The sequence below is a fragment of the Giraffa tippelskirchi genome, chromosome 12 (assembly GCF_054371585.1).
Source record: "Giraffa tippelskirchi isolate mGirTip1 chromosome 12, T2T-mGirTip1v1.2.pri, whole genome shotgun sequence".
Lineage (NCBI taxonomy): Eukaryota > Metazoa > Chordata > Mammalia > Artiodactyla > Giraffidae > Giraffa > Giraffa tippelskirchi.
In genome coordinates, this window is record NC_137286.1 from 40246179 (window position 1) to 40261393 (window position 15215).

General features: G+C 48.4%; 1 protein-coding gene across 1 annotated transcript; it reads left to right on the forward strand.

Moving 5' to 3' along the window:
* The first annotated feature begins 2886 nt into the window (after positions 1-2886).
* On the forward strand, positions 2887-11710 carry MESD (mesoderm development LRP chaperone). The gene is made up of 3 exons (XM_081546723.1): positions 2887-3107; positions 8830-9062; positions 10354-11710. The coding sequence occupies exons 1-3, from the start codon at positions 2901-2903 to the stop codon at positions 10610-10612; spliced, it is 699 nt and encodes a 232-aa protein (XP_081402849.1). The 5' UTR covers positions 2887-2900; the 3' UTR covers positions 10613-11710.
* The last annotated feature ends 3505 nt before the right edge of the window (positions 11711-15215 follow it).

The following is a 15215-nucleotide window of genomic DNA, read 5'->3' on the forward strand; positions in this document are numbered from 1 at the left end:
AGGATGAGATGGTTGGATGGCATCACTGACACAATAAACATGAGTTTGAGTGAATTCCGGGAGACAGTGAACGACAGGGAAGCCTGGTGTGCCGCAGTACATGGGGTCATGGAGTTAGAAATGACTTAGCAACTGAACAACAACGAAGTACAGACCAGGTGGCTTAAACCAGGGGTCCCAAACTTCTGGGATCTAATGCCTGATGATCTGATATGGAGCTGATGCAATGTTAATAGGAATAAAGTGCATAATAAATACAATGCACTTGAGTCATCCCAAAACCACTGCCCCTACCCCTGGTCCATGGCAAAATTGTCTTCTACAAAATTTGTCCCTAGTGCCAAAAAGGTTGGGGACCGCTGGAATAAACAACAGAAATGAATTTTCTCACTGTCCTGGAGGCTGCAAGGCCCAGATCAAGGTTGGGTTGGTTTCTTCTGATGCCTCCCTCCTTGGCTTGTAAATGGCCATGTTCTCCCTGTGTCTTTACATGATCCCTCTATACATCATTGTGTCCAAATCTCTTCTTTTGTATGGATACTGGTCATATTGGATTAGGGACCAACCCCCGCTGCTGCTAAGTCGCTTCAGTCATGCCCAACTCTGTGCGACCCCATAGACGGCAGCCCACCATACTCCCCCGTCCCTGGGATTCTCCAGGCAAGAACACTGGAGTGGGTTGCCATTTCCTTCTCCAATGCATGAAAGTGAAAAGTGAAAGTGAAGTCGCTCGGTCGTGTCCGACTCTTAGCGACCCCATGGACTGCAGCCCACCAGGCTCCTCCATCCGTGGGATTTTCCAGGCAAGAGTACTGGAGTGGGGTGCCATTGCCTTCTCCAATCCCAACAACCTCATTTTAACTTAATTCCCTCTTTAGAGATCCAAACACAGTCATGTTCTGAGGTACCAGAGTTAGGGCTTCCACATACAGAATTTGGGAGGATACCATGCAGCCCCTAACACCAGGCAGAAGTAAAGTGGTTTATTATGGCTCTTTTTTCTTTTGGTAATAGCAGAAAAATTGGGGTGGTGCTAGTGGTAAAGAACCCGCCTGACAATGCAGGAGATATAAGAGAAGTGGGTTCGATCCCTGGGTTGGGAAGATCCCCTGGAGGAAATGGCAAGCCACTCCAGTATTCTTGCCTGGAGAATTCCATGGACAGAGGAACCTGGCTGGCTACAGTACATGGGGTCACAGAGAGTCGGACACAACTGAGAGACTAATACAACTGACATGACTGAAGTGACTTGGCATGCACCCACCAATAAGGTAATAAGGAAATAAAGTACAGGTATATTAATGCTATACTTTATTAATACTGTACTATACTATACTTCCCTGGCAGTCCAGTGGTTAAGACTTTGCCTTCCAATGCAAAGGATGAGGGTTCGAACCCTGGTCAGGCAGCTAAGATCCCACATGCCTCGCAGCTGAAAAAGCATAAAACAAGCAATGTTGTAACAGGCTCAATAAAGACTTTAAAAATGGTCCATATAAAAAATTATTTTAAAAAATCAATGCATACTATACTGCAGTATAGTCAAACTTCATATCATTTTGGTAAGTCAAAAACTCTTAAAATGCTAATACGCATACCAACTTGTAGGGTGGTCTCATGTTAGTCATTCAGTCATGTCTGACTCTGCAACCCCATGGGCTGTAGCCTACCCGGCTCTGATGTCCATGGATTTTCCAAGCAAGAATACTGGAGTGGGTTGCATTCCCTTCCGCAGGGGATCTTCCTGACCCAGGGATCGAACCCAGGTCTCCTTCATTGCAAGCAGATTCTTTACCCTCTCTGAGCCACCAGGGAAGCCCATGTTGCCATAAACACACATATAAATGCAACAAAACCATTTCTAGAGACACTTTGGTGTTTGTAAATGTACAGAAAAATGTATACAATATTCTAGAAAGTGATAACTGGTTTATGTGGGACAGAACTGTGGCTGGTGTGGAAGAGAACACAATGTTTGTACAATGGTCGAATATTTTACGGCTACAGTAAGGGATTCGTGTCTTTCTCATCCAGTTAAAAATTTAAAAGTCAGCAGATCAACCATTTAAAATCTGTGGAATTTTAAAGTATTTCTGGCCTGAATCTTTTAAAGCAAGAAACAAAAAAAACAGAATGATTCAACCTTCAAAAGGAATAGACAGAGCCGGCAATATGAGATTAAAATCAGAAGAGATGCTGAAGTTGTTTTACAGATGAAAAGTAATAATTAAAAAAAAAAGTTTTCAGTTTCAGATGACAGTAATATTGAGAGACGGATTGAATTCTTTCTCCTGAGCAGCAAACCACTGGGCCCAATCTATTTATGATCTTCTGAGAAAGCTGCTTAACCTGCCACTGGCGTTTTTAAAGGAAATTGTAGGAGACTCAGAGGAAGCGTGTGACTTCGTGAAGCGGGCTTTGTTGGAGCAAATGAGCTCCCAGAGCTTCCAGCTCCGCTTCATTTCACAGGCGAAAACCTGAGGCCTCGTGAGGCGCTGTTGGAGGATTCCTAGAGGCCCTGAAGGAACTTTTGGACCTCACTTACTCGTTAAGAGAGAAAAAGGTCGACCGCTGGCAGAAAATGAGGGAGAGCACCACTCTGGGCAGAGCGCCTAGGCTGGACCAGCCAGAAAAGGCTGCGGGGCGGAGCCAAGATGGCGGAGGAGGCGGGGCTTCCGGAGGTGGGGGCCGGAGGAAATAGGACGGGGCGGAGCCTGGTAGGTTACCGAAGCCTGGGAGGCGGGGCCAACGGGGTGGCCTTGAGCCCATGGAGGCGGGGCTGAAGGCGTGTCCCGCTCAGGCACCGGCACGGGGCGGGCCCAGGAAAGAGGCGGCCTGGGGTGGGGCCAGAGCTCGCGCCAAGTCTGGTCCACGCGGCGGCGCGACGCTGCGCAGCGAAGATGGCGGCCTCCGGCTGGGCGCGCGCCGCCGTGGTTTTTCTCTGTGCCTGTGATCTGATGCTGCTCCTGCTGCCGCCGCCGAGGGCCTTCGCCGCCGAGGGCCCGGCCGAGACGCCCGGCAAAGCCACCCCACCTCCCCGGAAGAAGAAGAAGGATATTCGCGACTACAATGACGCCGACATGGCCCGTCTTCTGGAACAGTGGGAGGTCCGCGGCGCGCGCACACCTTCCCGGCTCCTCTGTCCCGGGTCCCTTCCTAGTGACTGCTTACCTCCTCCGTCTTGAGACCCTTTAGACCTTCGTCTTGGTGTCTTTCGACCCCCTAACCTCCTCTGTCCGCATGCCAACGGCCCTTACCCACTCCAGCTACCGCTGACCCTCAGTGCCTCCTCTGACCACTCCCCCATCTGTCTGCCGACCCCCGCCCCAAGCCGTTCATCCCGATGTCCTCTTTCCACCGTTCCTCGGGCCACTCTAGTCACGAGTCAGCCTCTCACTCTTCAGCCCTATTTGTCATTAGTGCCGTGGTCTCCTCCGCGTTGCTCCCTGTGGTCAGCGAGCCCTTCTAATGAAGGGCGGAGGGAGACCTTACCATCCCACCCCTGAGAACGGGGTGCGTGGGTGGGTGGAGGGGTATGGAGAGGATTATTTTCTAAGAGCGCCGTTTCAGCTTTCATCGTTCTCCCGCGTTCTAAGTAAGGATTCACAGTTCCCATTTTGGTATATGTCCCTGCTGAAAGTTTTTGTAAGTTTTGTGCGTGCCTTTAATTTTTTGGACGGGGTAGGAGGCCTTATTAAAGGCTAGTGGCTTTCTGTCGTGGAACTCACATTTTTCGTTCAAGGGAGCAATGAGTTGCTATTGTGCGAGTCAATTTTCAGGTTACTTGAATGGGCTGGAATGTGTAATAGCAGGGAGAGGGTATTAACCTTTTTAGGTGAAGTTCACTAACCAAAACCACTGTTGCTGCCTCTTGCCTATACAAAGGTGGTTGTGTTTTCCTGGTTTATTTGTACTGCTGGTAAAGTAATGTCAGAAACCTGGGTTCCACTTCCTGTGTTACCTTGGATGAGTCATGTTTCCACCCTGGACCTCAGGTTCCTTATGTGCAGAATGAGATTTTACTGGATGATTTCTTCCAGTGCTGATGTTTTGTTATTTTGTGGTTTCCCATGTGTGTATGTGGGCTTCCCAGGTGGCTCAGTAGTAAAGAATCCGCCCGTCAGTGCAGGAGAGGAAGGTTCTATCCCTGGTCTGGTAAGATCCCCTGGAAGAGGAATTGGCAACCCACTCCAGTATACTTGCCTGGGAAACCCTCTGGACAGAGGATCCTGGCAAGCTACAGTCCATGGGATTGTAAAAGAGTTGAACACGACTTGGCGACTGAGCACGCATGCACATGGTGTATGTATTAAATAGAGGCTTTCAGACCTGAGTTTTAGTACCATCTGATGTATTGACCTTGGTAGCTTTGTGATCCTCATTTTCCTTATCTTTAAAGTTAGATAGCATCCCACTTTGCAGGGTTCCTTTTAGGTGAATTGAGCTCCTCTTTGCAGACACTGCAAGTGTGAAAGCCCTGCCCCAGCAATTGCAGTCTCTCTTGTGGGAGAGCAGATCCATCTCTGGGTGCTTTTTTATTTTTAATCTCTCATTAAAAAAAAGTTATTTTATTTTTGGCTGTGCTGGGTCTTCGTCGCTGCGCACAGGCTTTTCTCTAGTTGTGGCAAGCAGGGGCTACTCTCTAGGTGGAGTATGTGGGCTTCTCATTGTGGTGGCTACTCTTATTGCAGAGCACGGGGCCACTAGGCACAGGGGCTTCAGTAGTTGTGGTGCATGGGCTTAGTTGCTCTTCCTGGACCAGGGATAGAACTCGTGTCCCCTGGTTTGGCAGGCAGATTCTCACCCACTGTGCCACTGGAAAATCTAAGGGTGCTTTTTTGAAGGAAGCGGTACCTCCTCTCCCCTGGTGGGGGTCCCTAAGGTCTTCCTCCATCCTCTGCCAGTGTAAAAGTCAGAGCTGCAGGGAGAGGCCCACCTCAGGTGTGTGTAGAGGGGTGGGGGGAGAGGGGCAGGAACGGTGGTTGTCCTTCCACTGTGGTAATGAGTCCCAGTTGGTGCAGAAAAACCGAAGGTGATTCTTACGTTACTGTAACCAGGTGCCACCAGGTGCCGGGGAAGGGGCAGGTGGGGAGTTAGGAGCAGAGCCAGACAAGTGAGTTTGTACTTCAGTGTCATCCTGTCAAGCCTGTGACCTTGAGTCAGTTATTCACCTTCTCTGGGCCTCATCCACAGCTCAGTTCAATGTGCATCCTACAGGGTTGTCCTGAGGTGAGTGAAAGTTGCTCAGTCGTGTCTGATTCTTTGTGACCCCATGGGCTCCCAAGGATTGAACCCAGGACTCTCGCATTGCAGGCAGATTCTTTACCATCTGAGCCACCAGGGAAGCCCAAGAATACTGGAGTGGGAAGCCTATCCCTTCTCCAGCGGATCTTCCAACCCAGGAATTGAACCAGGGACTCCTGCATGGTAGGCGGATTCTTTACTAGCTCAGCTATCAGGGAAGCCCTGTCCTGAGGTGGGATATACTAAATGAACAATGCCTGTGACATAGTAGCTGCTCAGGATATGGTAGCTGGTCTTATTATCAAGGACCTGGGAGAAAGAAAAGCATTTACAGAATAAGGGAGTTCAGCTCTGTAGCTATGAAATTTGAAAAACAGCATTGGAGAAGTGGGGAAGCCAGTTAAAAATGCAAGACTGTATGCGAGACAGAATAAGAGACACAGATGCATAGAACAATTTTATGGACTCTGAGGGAGAAGGTGAGAGTGGGACGTTCTGGGAGAATAGCACTGAAACATGTATATTATCATATGTGAAACAGAACACCATTCCATGTTCGATGCATGAGACAAGGGCTCAGGGCCGGGGCAATGGGATGACCCAGAGGGATGGGATGGGGAGGGAGGTGGGTGGGGGGTCCAGGAAGGGGAACACATGTAAACCCATGGCTGATTCATGTCAATGTATGGCAAAAACTATTACAATATTGTAAAGTAATTAGCCCCCAACTAAAATAAATAAATTTATAAAAAAAAAAAAATGCAAGACTGGCCTGGAGGCAGGGCTACATAGAGTGTGGGAAAGGCCACTTGGTCACATTCTCCGCCCCCAGCCCTGCCTGGAGGTGAAGGTGTGATTGCTTTCAGTTTAAAGGAAGTGATAGAACAGTGAGATTACTCAGGGAAGCAGTGCAGCTAAGAATAGACCTGGACAATTGCACCTACATCTAAGGTGGTGGTTTTTCTGTCAGGCCAGGCTCTTTGCGAATCTGTGGACTATAGCCCGCCAGGCTCTCCTTTCCTTCACTGTCTCCCAGTGTTTGCTCATATTGATGTCCATTGAGTTGATGATCCCATCCAGCCCGTCTCATCCTGTCTGTAGCCCACCAGGCTCCTTTGTCCATAGAATTCTGTAGGCAAGAATACTAGAATGGGTAGCCATTCCCTTCTCCAGGGGATCTTCCCCACCCAGGGATTGAACCTGGGTCACCTGCATTGCAGGCAGATTCTTTACCATCTGAGACACCAGGGAAGTCCATACTATCTCCTGGAGTTTGTTCACACTCATGTCCATTCAGCCCGTGATGCTATCTAACCATCTCGTCCTCTGCTGCCACCTTTTCTTTTACATCTATGGTACTGTGTTTTTTCTTCTTTTCTTTTTGTAACTGCAACTCACAATCAGACATATAAATAGAAATTAAAAGGTTCTTGAAAAGATCCTTACTCTTGCTGTATGCGCTAGACTTCTGGTTAATTATATTTTCATGAAAAAGAAATGGTACTTGTAACCTACGGATTTAACGCCATGACTGTTAGTAGAATCAGCTTGAAAAATAAAAATATTCTAGGCTGTTAACCCGGCTAGAAGTCTCGAAGTATTCCAAGGAGACCATAAACAGATATTATGGAGAAATAGAATAGAATACAGTCAGAAACAGCCTGTGAGTTTGGCCACCAAGAGTTCCTGTGTACTTTAAGAGGGTGATTTCAATAGTTGCTTGGAAGCTGGATTACAGAGGGCTATGAGTCTCAGCAAACTCCAGGAGATGGTGAAGGACAGGGAACCCTGGCATGCTGCAGTCCGTGAGGTCGCAAAGAGTCTGATATGACATAGCGACTGAACAAGTGGTAACAGCACTGTGTATTAAGTATGTACCGCTTGCCTTTATGTCATTGAATTCCCAGAGCTTAGCGGGGAGATGCTGTGATCACCCCCCTCCCCATTACAGGTGAGGGAAAATGATTCTCCACTAAGGCCACGTGGCTAAAGGGGTGGTGCCTGGAGCCACAACTAGGCCCACGTGACAGTGCAGCTCCTGTGCTTGCCTGCAGGTCTCCAGCAGCTCTTTCAGAGTCAAATGAGGAAGAAATGGGTCAGTTGAGAGGGTGGCAGAGTTGAGGAAAAGGTTGGCCCCACACTGCTAGGGCTGTGGGGATCACCCAGTTCTGCTTTTCCTTTTATAGACGAGGAGGCAGTCCTAGAGGATTATGGAGTCTGGTCCAAGACCATGCAGGTGAGTTAGGGAGCTGAAGCCAGATCAAATATGGATCACCTTCAGACATGTCTTTAGAATTATCTTGTTCTCTTATTAAAAATATGTTTAATACAGGACATTATTATTGGTGTCTTAAGCCTCGGCCCTTCAGTGATTTGTCAAGAAGCCCGCGTAGTGATGTAGAGGGGCTTTTTGTTTCATTTTAGGTTGTTTCTTTGTTGTTGTTTTAAGTAACAGCTTTATTGTGATATAATTTACACGCTCTATAGTTCCCTCATTTAAAGTGTACATTTCAGTGGTTTCTGGACTGTTCAGAGAGTTGTGCAATCAGCACCACAGTCAATATGAGAATATTTGCTTCACCCCCAGAAAGAAACTGGTCTGAGTCACCCCTCCCCGCGTTCCTCCCAGCCCTCCAGCCAGCCCCAGGCAGCCTCTCATCTGCTTCCTGTCTATAGCTCTGTCTACTCTGGATGTTTGTGTAAATAGACTCCTTCGGTGTATATGTGGTCTTCTCCTTCACTTATCCTGATGTTGTCAAGGATCATGCATATGGTAACATCGAGCAGCAATGATTTCTTTTCCTTGCTGGAATTAGCCTTTTCTCCAAGGAACACCTGGTTCTTTTGTGTATTTTTAACTCATTTATCTTATATTTATTTAGTTGGCATTCTGCCGTTAGTAATTAATTGTCTTGTTTATGTCTGTGGGCCTGGATCCAGTGGTTCGTACTTTGTTTGGGGAGTTCTAAACCATTCTGCCGTTATTTTGATTTTCAGATTATTCCCGATTAGGCCCACAAGCTCTGCTTCATGCTGGCCTCTGTGTCATCCTGACACATCCCATAATTCCCCGAGCACTTTCTTACTTTCTGAGACAAGAAGATGCTCCAGACTCATCTTCTGTTTCCTTTGCTGGAATTAGCTTTTCCCCCGTGGAACACTAGTTCTTTTAAATATTTTTATCTTGTCTGTCACAAAATCTTAAGTTCCTTCTGCTGCCTCCAATTCCAGCCCAATACCACGGGTGCATTCTTCTACTTTTGTATTAATAACTCCCCGCCCAAAGGGAAGGACCCAGCTCTCATTATCCTCAGTGTACCAGTAGGTATTCCCTTCTCAAGCCTAGAGTTCACAGGTCGTGATTCAGTTGCTCAGGGGCATGTGGGATCTTCCTGGACCAGGGATCAAACCCATGTCCCCTCCATTGGCAGGCGGATTCTTAACCACTGGGCCACCAGAGAAGCCCTTCTGCTATGATTTAGATCATAAACCTGCAGCTGACATCACATGCGGACATTCTTGCCTTTGCCAGTTGGAGCGCACACTCTGTGTGACGCTTCCCTCCCCACCCCCCCATCCTTACAGAAAGATGACGACATAGAAGAAGGAGACCTCCCAGAGCACAAAAGACCCTCTGCGCCGATAGACTTCTCGCAGATAGACCCGGGCAAGCCCGAGAGCATCCTGAAGATGACGAAGAAGGGCAAGACGCTCATGATGTTTGTCACCGTGTCAGGAAACCCCTCCGAGAAGGAGACGGAGGAGATCACCAGCCTGTGGCAGGGCAGCCTTTTCAACGCCAACTATGACGTCCAGAGGTAAAACTGCAGTCTTGCTGAGAAACATGGGCTGTGCTGGGCTTTATCTCTGTCGGTGTAATGGGTGTCATTCCTGGCAGTACTTAGCAGGGCACTGCACCTTTCCTGTCTAGTCTGTCTGCTTTTACATTTATTTACCTAGTTTATTTATTTTTCTTTGAAGAAGACCTCCCAGATTTGGTCAAAGCCAGTAAATTTATTTGTTTTCATACCTCATTTGATCCAAAAGCCATTTATTTATGTATCTTGAACTTCTCTTTTATCTGATTAAGAAGCTATATAGCTTAGCCTCTGGGGAGTGGAAAATTAGTTGACGGCTGATAGTGTGCCTCTTCTTTTCGAAGTCCCTGCCCACGGGAGAAGCTCTTCTGTGTAGCTGTGTTCACACAGAAGCTTGGACCAGACTCTGTTCCTTTAAAGTGAAGGAATCTGGTCATCACGGGTCCGTATGATCCTGAGATGCAGTTTTGAGGAATTTCCTTTTTCTTCGTCAATAATGGTTTCTAAAATGTAGGGTCTTCCAATATTTTAGTTTAGGAAGTACGAAAGGAATCAAAAGGAATACTCAGTGTCTAGGGTGGCAGAATGCTTTTGTGAGCATAAGCAGACACTTGGGGGAACGAGAGAGTGCTGTGGTGGTGATGGGCCCAGAGCTCTCACTGATGTATGGGGGGGCGGGGTGGGGGCGGCGGTGCTTTACACATGCCTGGACCCTGTTCTGTTCCTCTCTGCTCCTTGGGACCTGCGGAGCGCGGACGTGCTTGGCTGCTAGCAGTTAACCTCTGGTGTTGAGTTCTGTCCAGTCACCGAGCATCCTCCTGAGCCCTTTGTGGGCCTCTTGTGACCCAATCCAAACTCGTGTTTGTCAGTCTTTATTAGCAGAGGCCTTTTGTCACATGAAACCTTAACTGGGCGCTTAAGACTGTAAAACAGACCCAAACATCAGCTTCCCCTCGATTCCCTGGGAGAGGCCCTGAGCCCCACCCATCTGCAGCCTCCCAAGGCCCCCTTGTGACACCTCCCTTCACATGAGCAGCCCCTGCACCACACATACAACCCAGGTCCTGTTTCTCTTTTGATCTGAGCCGAGTTGTTAAATAGTTGAGCCAGCTAGTACTTTCCAACAGTGAATGTCAACAGCTTCTAGGCCTGGGGAAATAGGACGCTTTGTTCTGTGTTCATGTAGAATTTGAAGGGGATTCTCTTTTCTTAGTTAAGTGCCGTAGGCCTGTTCTGAACCATTAGCCCTGCGCCAACTGTGTGCTGACCGTGGTCCCCTTGCTCTGTCCAGGTTCATCGTGGGGTCAGACCGTGCCATCTTCATGCTGCGTGATGGGGGCTACGCATGGGAGATCAAGGACTTCCTGGTCAGTCAGGACAGGTGTGCCGACGTGACTCTGGAGGGCCAGGTGTACCCCGGCAAAGGGGGAGGAAGCAAAGAGAAGAATCAAACCAAGCAAGAGAAGGGCAAGAAAAAGAAGGAGAGGGACCCAAAACCCCAGGCTTCAAAGGAAGACAATCGGGCTGGGAGTAAGAGGGAAGAGCTGTGACGGGGCAGCCTTGCTGTGCAGAGGAGGAGGGCGTTGGCGACCACACACCCACAGGCTTCCCGTCTCTGCTGAGAAAGGTCTGCCCTGTGGCCAGTTTCTGGTCAGCAAAAGAATTACTGTTTAAAAGGCTTCAAGGAAGAGGACAGAGGTTTTGTAACTAACATGGAACACTGACAGATTCATGTTTACCATAAAATCACTTTCAGTGGAAACCTGCAGGTGTGGCTTTTTCCCACTGAAATGTGGAGGGCTCTCTGGCTGGACCGTGGCACCGCACCCCTGGCCCTACCTGCTCTGACCTGCAGCCTTCTGTATTGTTTCTCTTAACCGAAAGGATACCAGGTTCTCATCAGATGAACTTAAGACTCTCAAATGCGTTGAATCAGTCTCTTGATCTTGCAGACACCACGTCCATTACTGTGAAATTAAAAACAGGCCACAGGAGCACCACTCAGAGCTCCGACATCTACATACACAGTCAGGACGTCAGGACACATGAATCCCAAATCTCTGCAGAAGACACAGAGCAGAAAATCATGCAGCTTGAAAATCCCTAGTATTCACTTGAAGTTTATTGGATTTAAACCCCTCTCATCGGTGATGGAGAACTCTTGGTATCAGTCAGGTTTTGCGTGGTCTGTGAATCCAGGGGCTCTGTCCAAATAGGACCTTACTTAGGAAAGTCGTGCCGGTGTCACAGGTCATGTGCTCCATCTAACGTGATTTTCCAGGGTGTGAATCGGGCATCGGCCGAGCTCCTAAACATGTTCCTTTGATAAAGTGCCTAAACTTGTGGTGATTTTGTATGGTACTAATACGATGTGCTACCTGTTACTGTCTGACGTTGCTGTTGCTGTGTCACAGCCTGCTCTGAGTGAGAGAATTTATACCCAGCCGTCATTTCTAAGAGCTAAAATTATTTGTTAAAAAAAAAAGAAAAGCTTCCATCGTGATTTTAGCAAATGCAGAAAAGTTTAGAAAACATCATCATTAAAGAATGGTACAGAGTGAAACATTTCCCCCTGCCCCCCACTGCCACTGCCTTGTCCCGTGGAAGCTACTGTTAATTTGTGTTCATTAAACAAACAAACAAACACACTTACCAGTTTATAGTGATCTGTGGGATGATACGTGTTTGTTTTGGCCTGGTGGTACCTAGCTCCCCTTATTTTGGTAATTTATTTTCCGATTTCCCTGTAATGATTCATGCACTCTTCATTTTCTGTTCTGTGCTGGGTTGGTGGGGCGAGGGGTGGGTGTTTGCCCTGTGGGCCCCTCACTCCAGGGTGGAATTAATCCTAGAGTGAGTTTGCATGAGCCACCTCAGGAATCCCTGGTGACTCAGATGTTAAAAGAATCGGCCTGCGATGCAGGAGACTTGGGTTGAGTCCTTGGGTCAGGAAGACCCCCTGGGGAAGGCAGTGGCAACCCGCTCCAGTATTCTTGCCGGGAGAATTCCGTGGACAGAGGAGCCTGGCGGGCCACAGTCTGTGGAATCGCAAAGGGTGGGGACATGATTGAGTGACTAACACACACCCACCCCAGGAAGAGGTGTTGTCTGTTTCTTGCACAACTTGGCACCCAGGGGAGTGAGGCTGGAGCTGCTGTCGCCACCTTGCCCCCTCCAGGGGAGAACTATCTCAGGCCGGAGGATGACGCAAGCAATGGGGCGAAGCAGGGAAAGAGCGGAGTGCTGGTGGGGTCAGCTGAACGCCTGCATTGAGCCCTGCCTGAAGCCAGCAGTGTCCACAGGTGTTGTCAGTTTTCCCTTGGGCTGTTTGTTAGGTTTCTGCCATCTGTACCCGTAGTGGCCCAGCAGGGCCACTGTCCTGATCCAGTGTGTGTCTTTAAACAGAAGAGTGTTCCCTTTGAACTGTCACAACATGCCTGTCTGTCTCATTGCTTCCCATGGGACATGCGGCCACATCAGCCTGTACTAAACAAGGGTCTGTTACATGCTGGGCTCCACTGAGTGCCAGGGACAGTGTACCCACAGCCCCTGCTTTCGTGAAACAGTGGTTTGGTGGGAAAGACAAATGGTAATCCTGTACAAAGTGACGTGGCAACTGTTAGAAACAGGAAAGAACAACAGTGCCAAGACGTGGAGGGATCTTGGGATAGTGAGAGAGGACCTCTCAGGCAGGTGGAGGGAGTAACCAGGCAGAGGAAACAGTCCATGCAAAGGACCTGTGGTTAGAAGTGACAGGAAGGACAGCAGGAAGGCTGATGGAGAGTCTGGGGCACAGCACAGCACCAGGCTGGACGGGTGAGTGATGAAGGTTTGCGGGGGCTTTGAGCTTAGGCAAGTTTGTGGGATCTCTCAGAAACAACACACCTTTATGAATGAGAATTATGACAGCAAAGATTTATTTAGAAGATTCCTATGCAGGAGGGGTCCATTCACTTAGAGAATCTGCCTCTGGGGACTTCCCAGGGGTCCTGTGGCTAAGATACATGCACTCCCAGTGCACAGGTTCTGGGTTCCATCCCTGATCAGGGAAACCAGGTCCCACATGCCGCAACTAAGACGTGGAACAACTAAATAAATACTTTGAAAAAAGAAAATCTACCTCTGCAAGGTGGTTGGTAAGGTATTGAACTACTTTACCAGGTGATAAAGCTTATTACCCTGGCTAGCCTGCCCCCCACCCCCTCCCTGGGAAGCCCCGGACCTTGCACACCCCAGTAATGAGGGTGAAGACTGGAGCATGTTTGTGGGGTGTGCAGGATCTGGTGGAGATGGGGGAGGCCTGAAGGATTTTAGCTGTGGTGGGGTAGATTTGAGGGGTCATCTGATTTGCACTGCTGGACTGGTTGGAAGCCAACAGGAGCGGGGGTGAGGGGCAGGTTGGGAGGGTATTTCAGTGGTTCAGGCCTAGGTCAAAGGTGGTGCCGTGAGCTGGGCGGTGGTGAGGTTTTGACCCACGATTCACATGCACAGTCCCTGCTAATGGACGCTGAGTTTTCAGGGTCTCACTAGTTTGTACAAAAATGCTGCCCTGGACATTTTAATAAATGTTACCACATACTTTGGTAAACTTGTGTTTATATCTGAGGAGCAGATTCCTAGCAGTGGAATTGCTGAAACAACTGAATTTTCACCTTCTGGTATGTTATTGTGAAGTGGCCCTCCAAAGTGGTTTTGTTAACTTACCTTTGCTAGCAATAGACCTTAAAACCCAGCCAGCACTAACCATTATACTTTCCATTAAGATATGAAAACCAGGGTTTCCCTGGTGGCTCAGTGGTTAAAAAAAAAATTCGCTTGCCAATGCAGCGGACGTGGGTTGGATCCCTGGTCCAGGAAGATCCTACATGTCTCAGAGGCACTAAGCCTTAAGCCCTAAGCCCAGGTGCCACAGCTGTTGAGCCCATGTGGTGCAACTATTGAAGCCCATGCGCCTACAGCCTGTGCTCCCCAACAAGAGAAGCCACCGCAATGAGAAGCCCACGTACTGCAACTAGAGAGAAGTCCCCATTTGTGGCAACTAGAGAAAAGCCCGGGCAGTAACAAGGAGCCAGCACATACAACCCAAAATATAAATAAATAAAAATAAATTTTAAAAAACGTGAAAATCACATCTTCTTTGGCTCCCCTGAAGCCACCAGACTGGAGAGGCCATGTGCAAAGGCCACGCAGAGATAGAGATGCCCAGAGAGCCCCACCTGGTCCAGCCCCACCTGGGGGTCTTCACAGCCCAGGTGCAGACAAGTGAGCAAGTGAGTCTTCAAATGTTCCCAGCCCCAGCCCTCAGGATGTCACAGGGATGCAGGAAGCAGAGAGGAGCTGCCCAGAAAAGCCATGCCCAGGGTGCAGATTCATGAACAAGAGAAATGCCATGCTTAAGGTGGGGAGTGGGATTTTATATATATATATATATAATACATATACACATGCATGTATATAAATTCATTTTTACTTCTTCATGTTTGTTTTCACCCTGAATATTCATTGGAAGGACTGATGCTGAAGATGAAGCTCCAATACTTTGGCCACCTGTTGTGAAGAGCCAGCTCATTTGAAAGGATCCTGATGCTGGGAAAGATTCAGTGCAGGATGAGAAGAGCATGAGACGATGAGATGGTTGGATGGCGTCACCGACTCAATGGACATGAGTTTGAGCAAACTCCTGGAGATACTGAAGGACAGGGAAGCCTGGCATGCTGCAGTCCATGGGGTCACAAAGAGTCGGGTACAACTGAGTGACAGAACAACAACATGTTTATTTGCATGTCTCTTGCTTTAATACAGTCACATGGTGTCTTTGACTATCAACTATGAAACATGGGAACTTAATAGACATCCTTCTACCTCCCTGGTTTCTGATGATCAGACTGTGGTTTGTAGTACTTCTGGTGGTTTCCTTTACATTGTTAAACATCTTCCCTGGTGGCTAAGATGGCAAAAGAATCTGCCTGCAATGCAGGAGACTCGGGTTCGATCCCTGGGTCAGGAAGATCCTCTGGAGAAGAAAATAGCAACCCACTCCAGTATTCCTGCCTGGAGAATCCCATGGACAGGAACCTGGCAGGCTACAGTCCATAGGATCGCAAAGAGTTGGACACAACTGAGCAACTAACACTTTCACACTTTCAGGATGTG

Excerpts from the sequence above, each read along its gene's own strand:
- MESD (XM_081546723.1), top strand. The coding sequence starts at position 2,901 with ATGGCGGCCTCCGGCTGGGCGCGCGCCGCCGTGGTTTTTCTCTGTGCC. Across the intron at positions 3,108-8,829 it reads GTCTTCTGGAACAGTGGGAG|AAAGATGACGACATAGAAGA; the intron begins GTCCGCGGCGCG and ends CCATCCTTACAG. Across the intron at positions 9,063-10,353 it reads GCCAACTATGACGTCCAGAG|GTTCATCGTGGGGTCAGACC; the intron begins GTAAAACTGCAG and ends TGCTCTGTCCAG.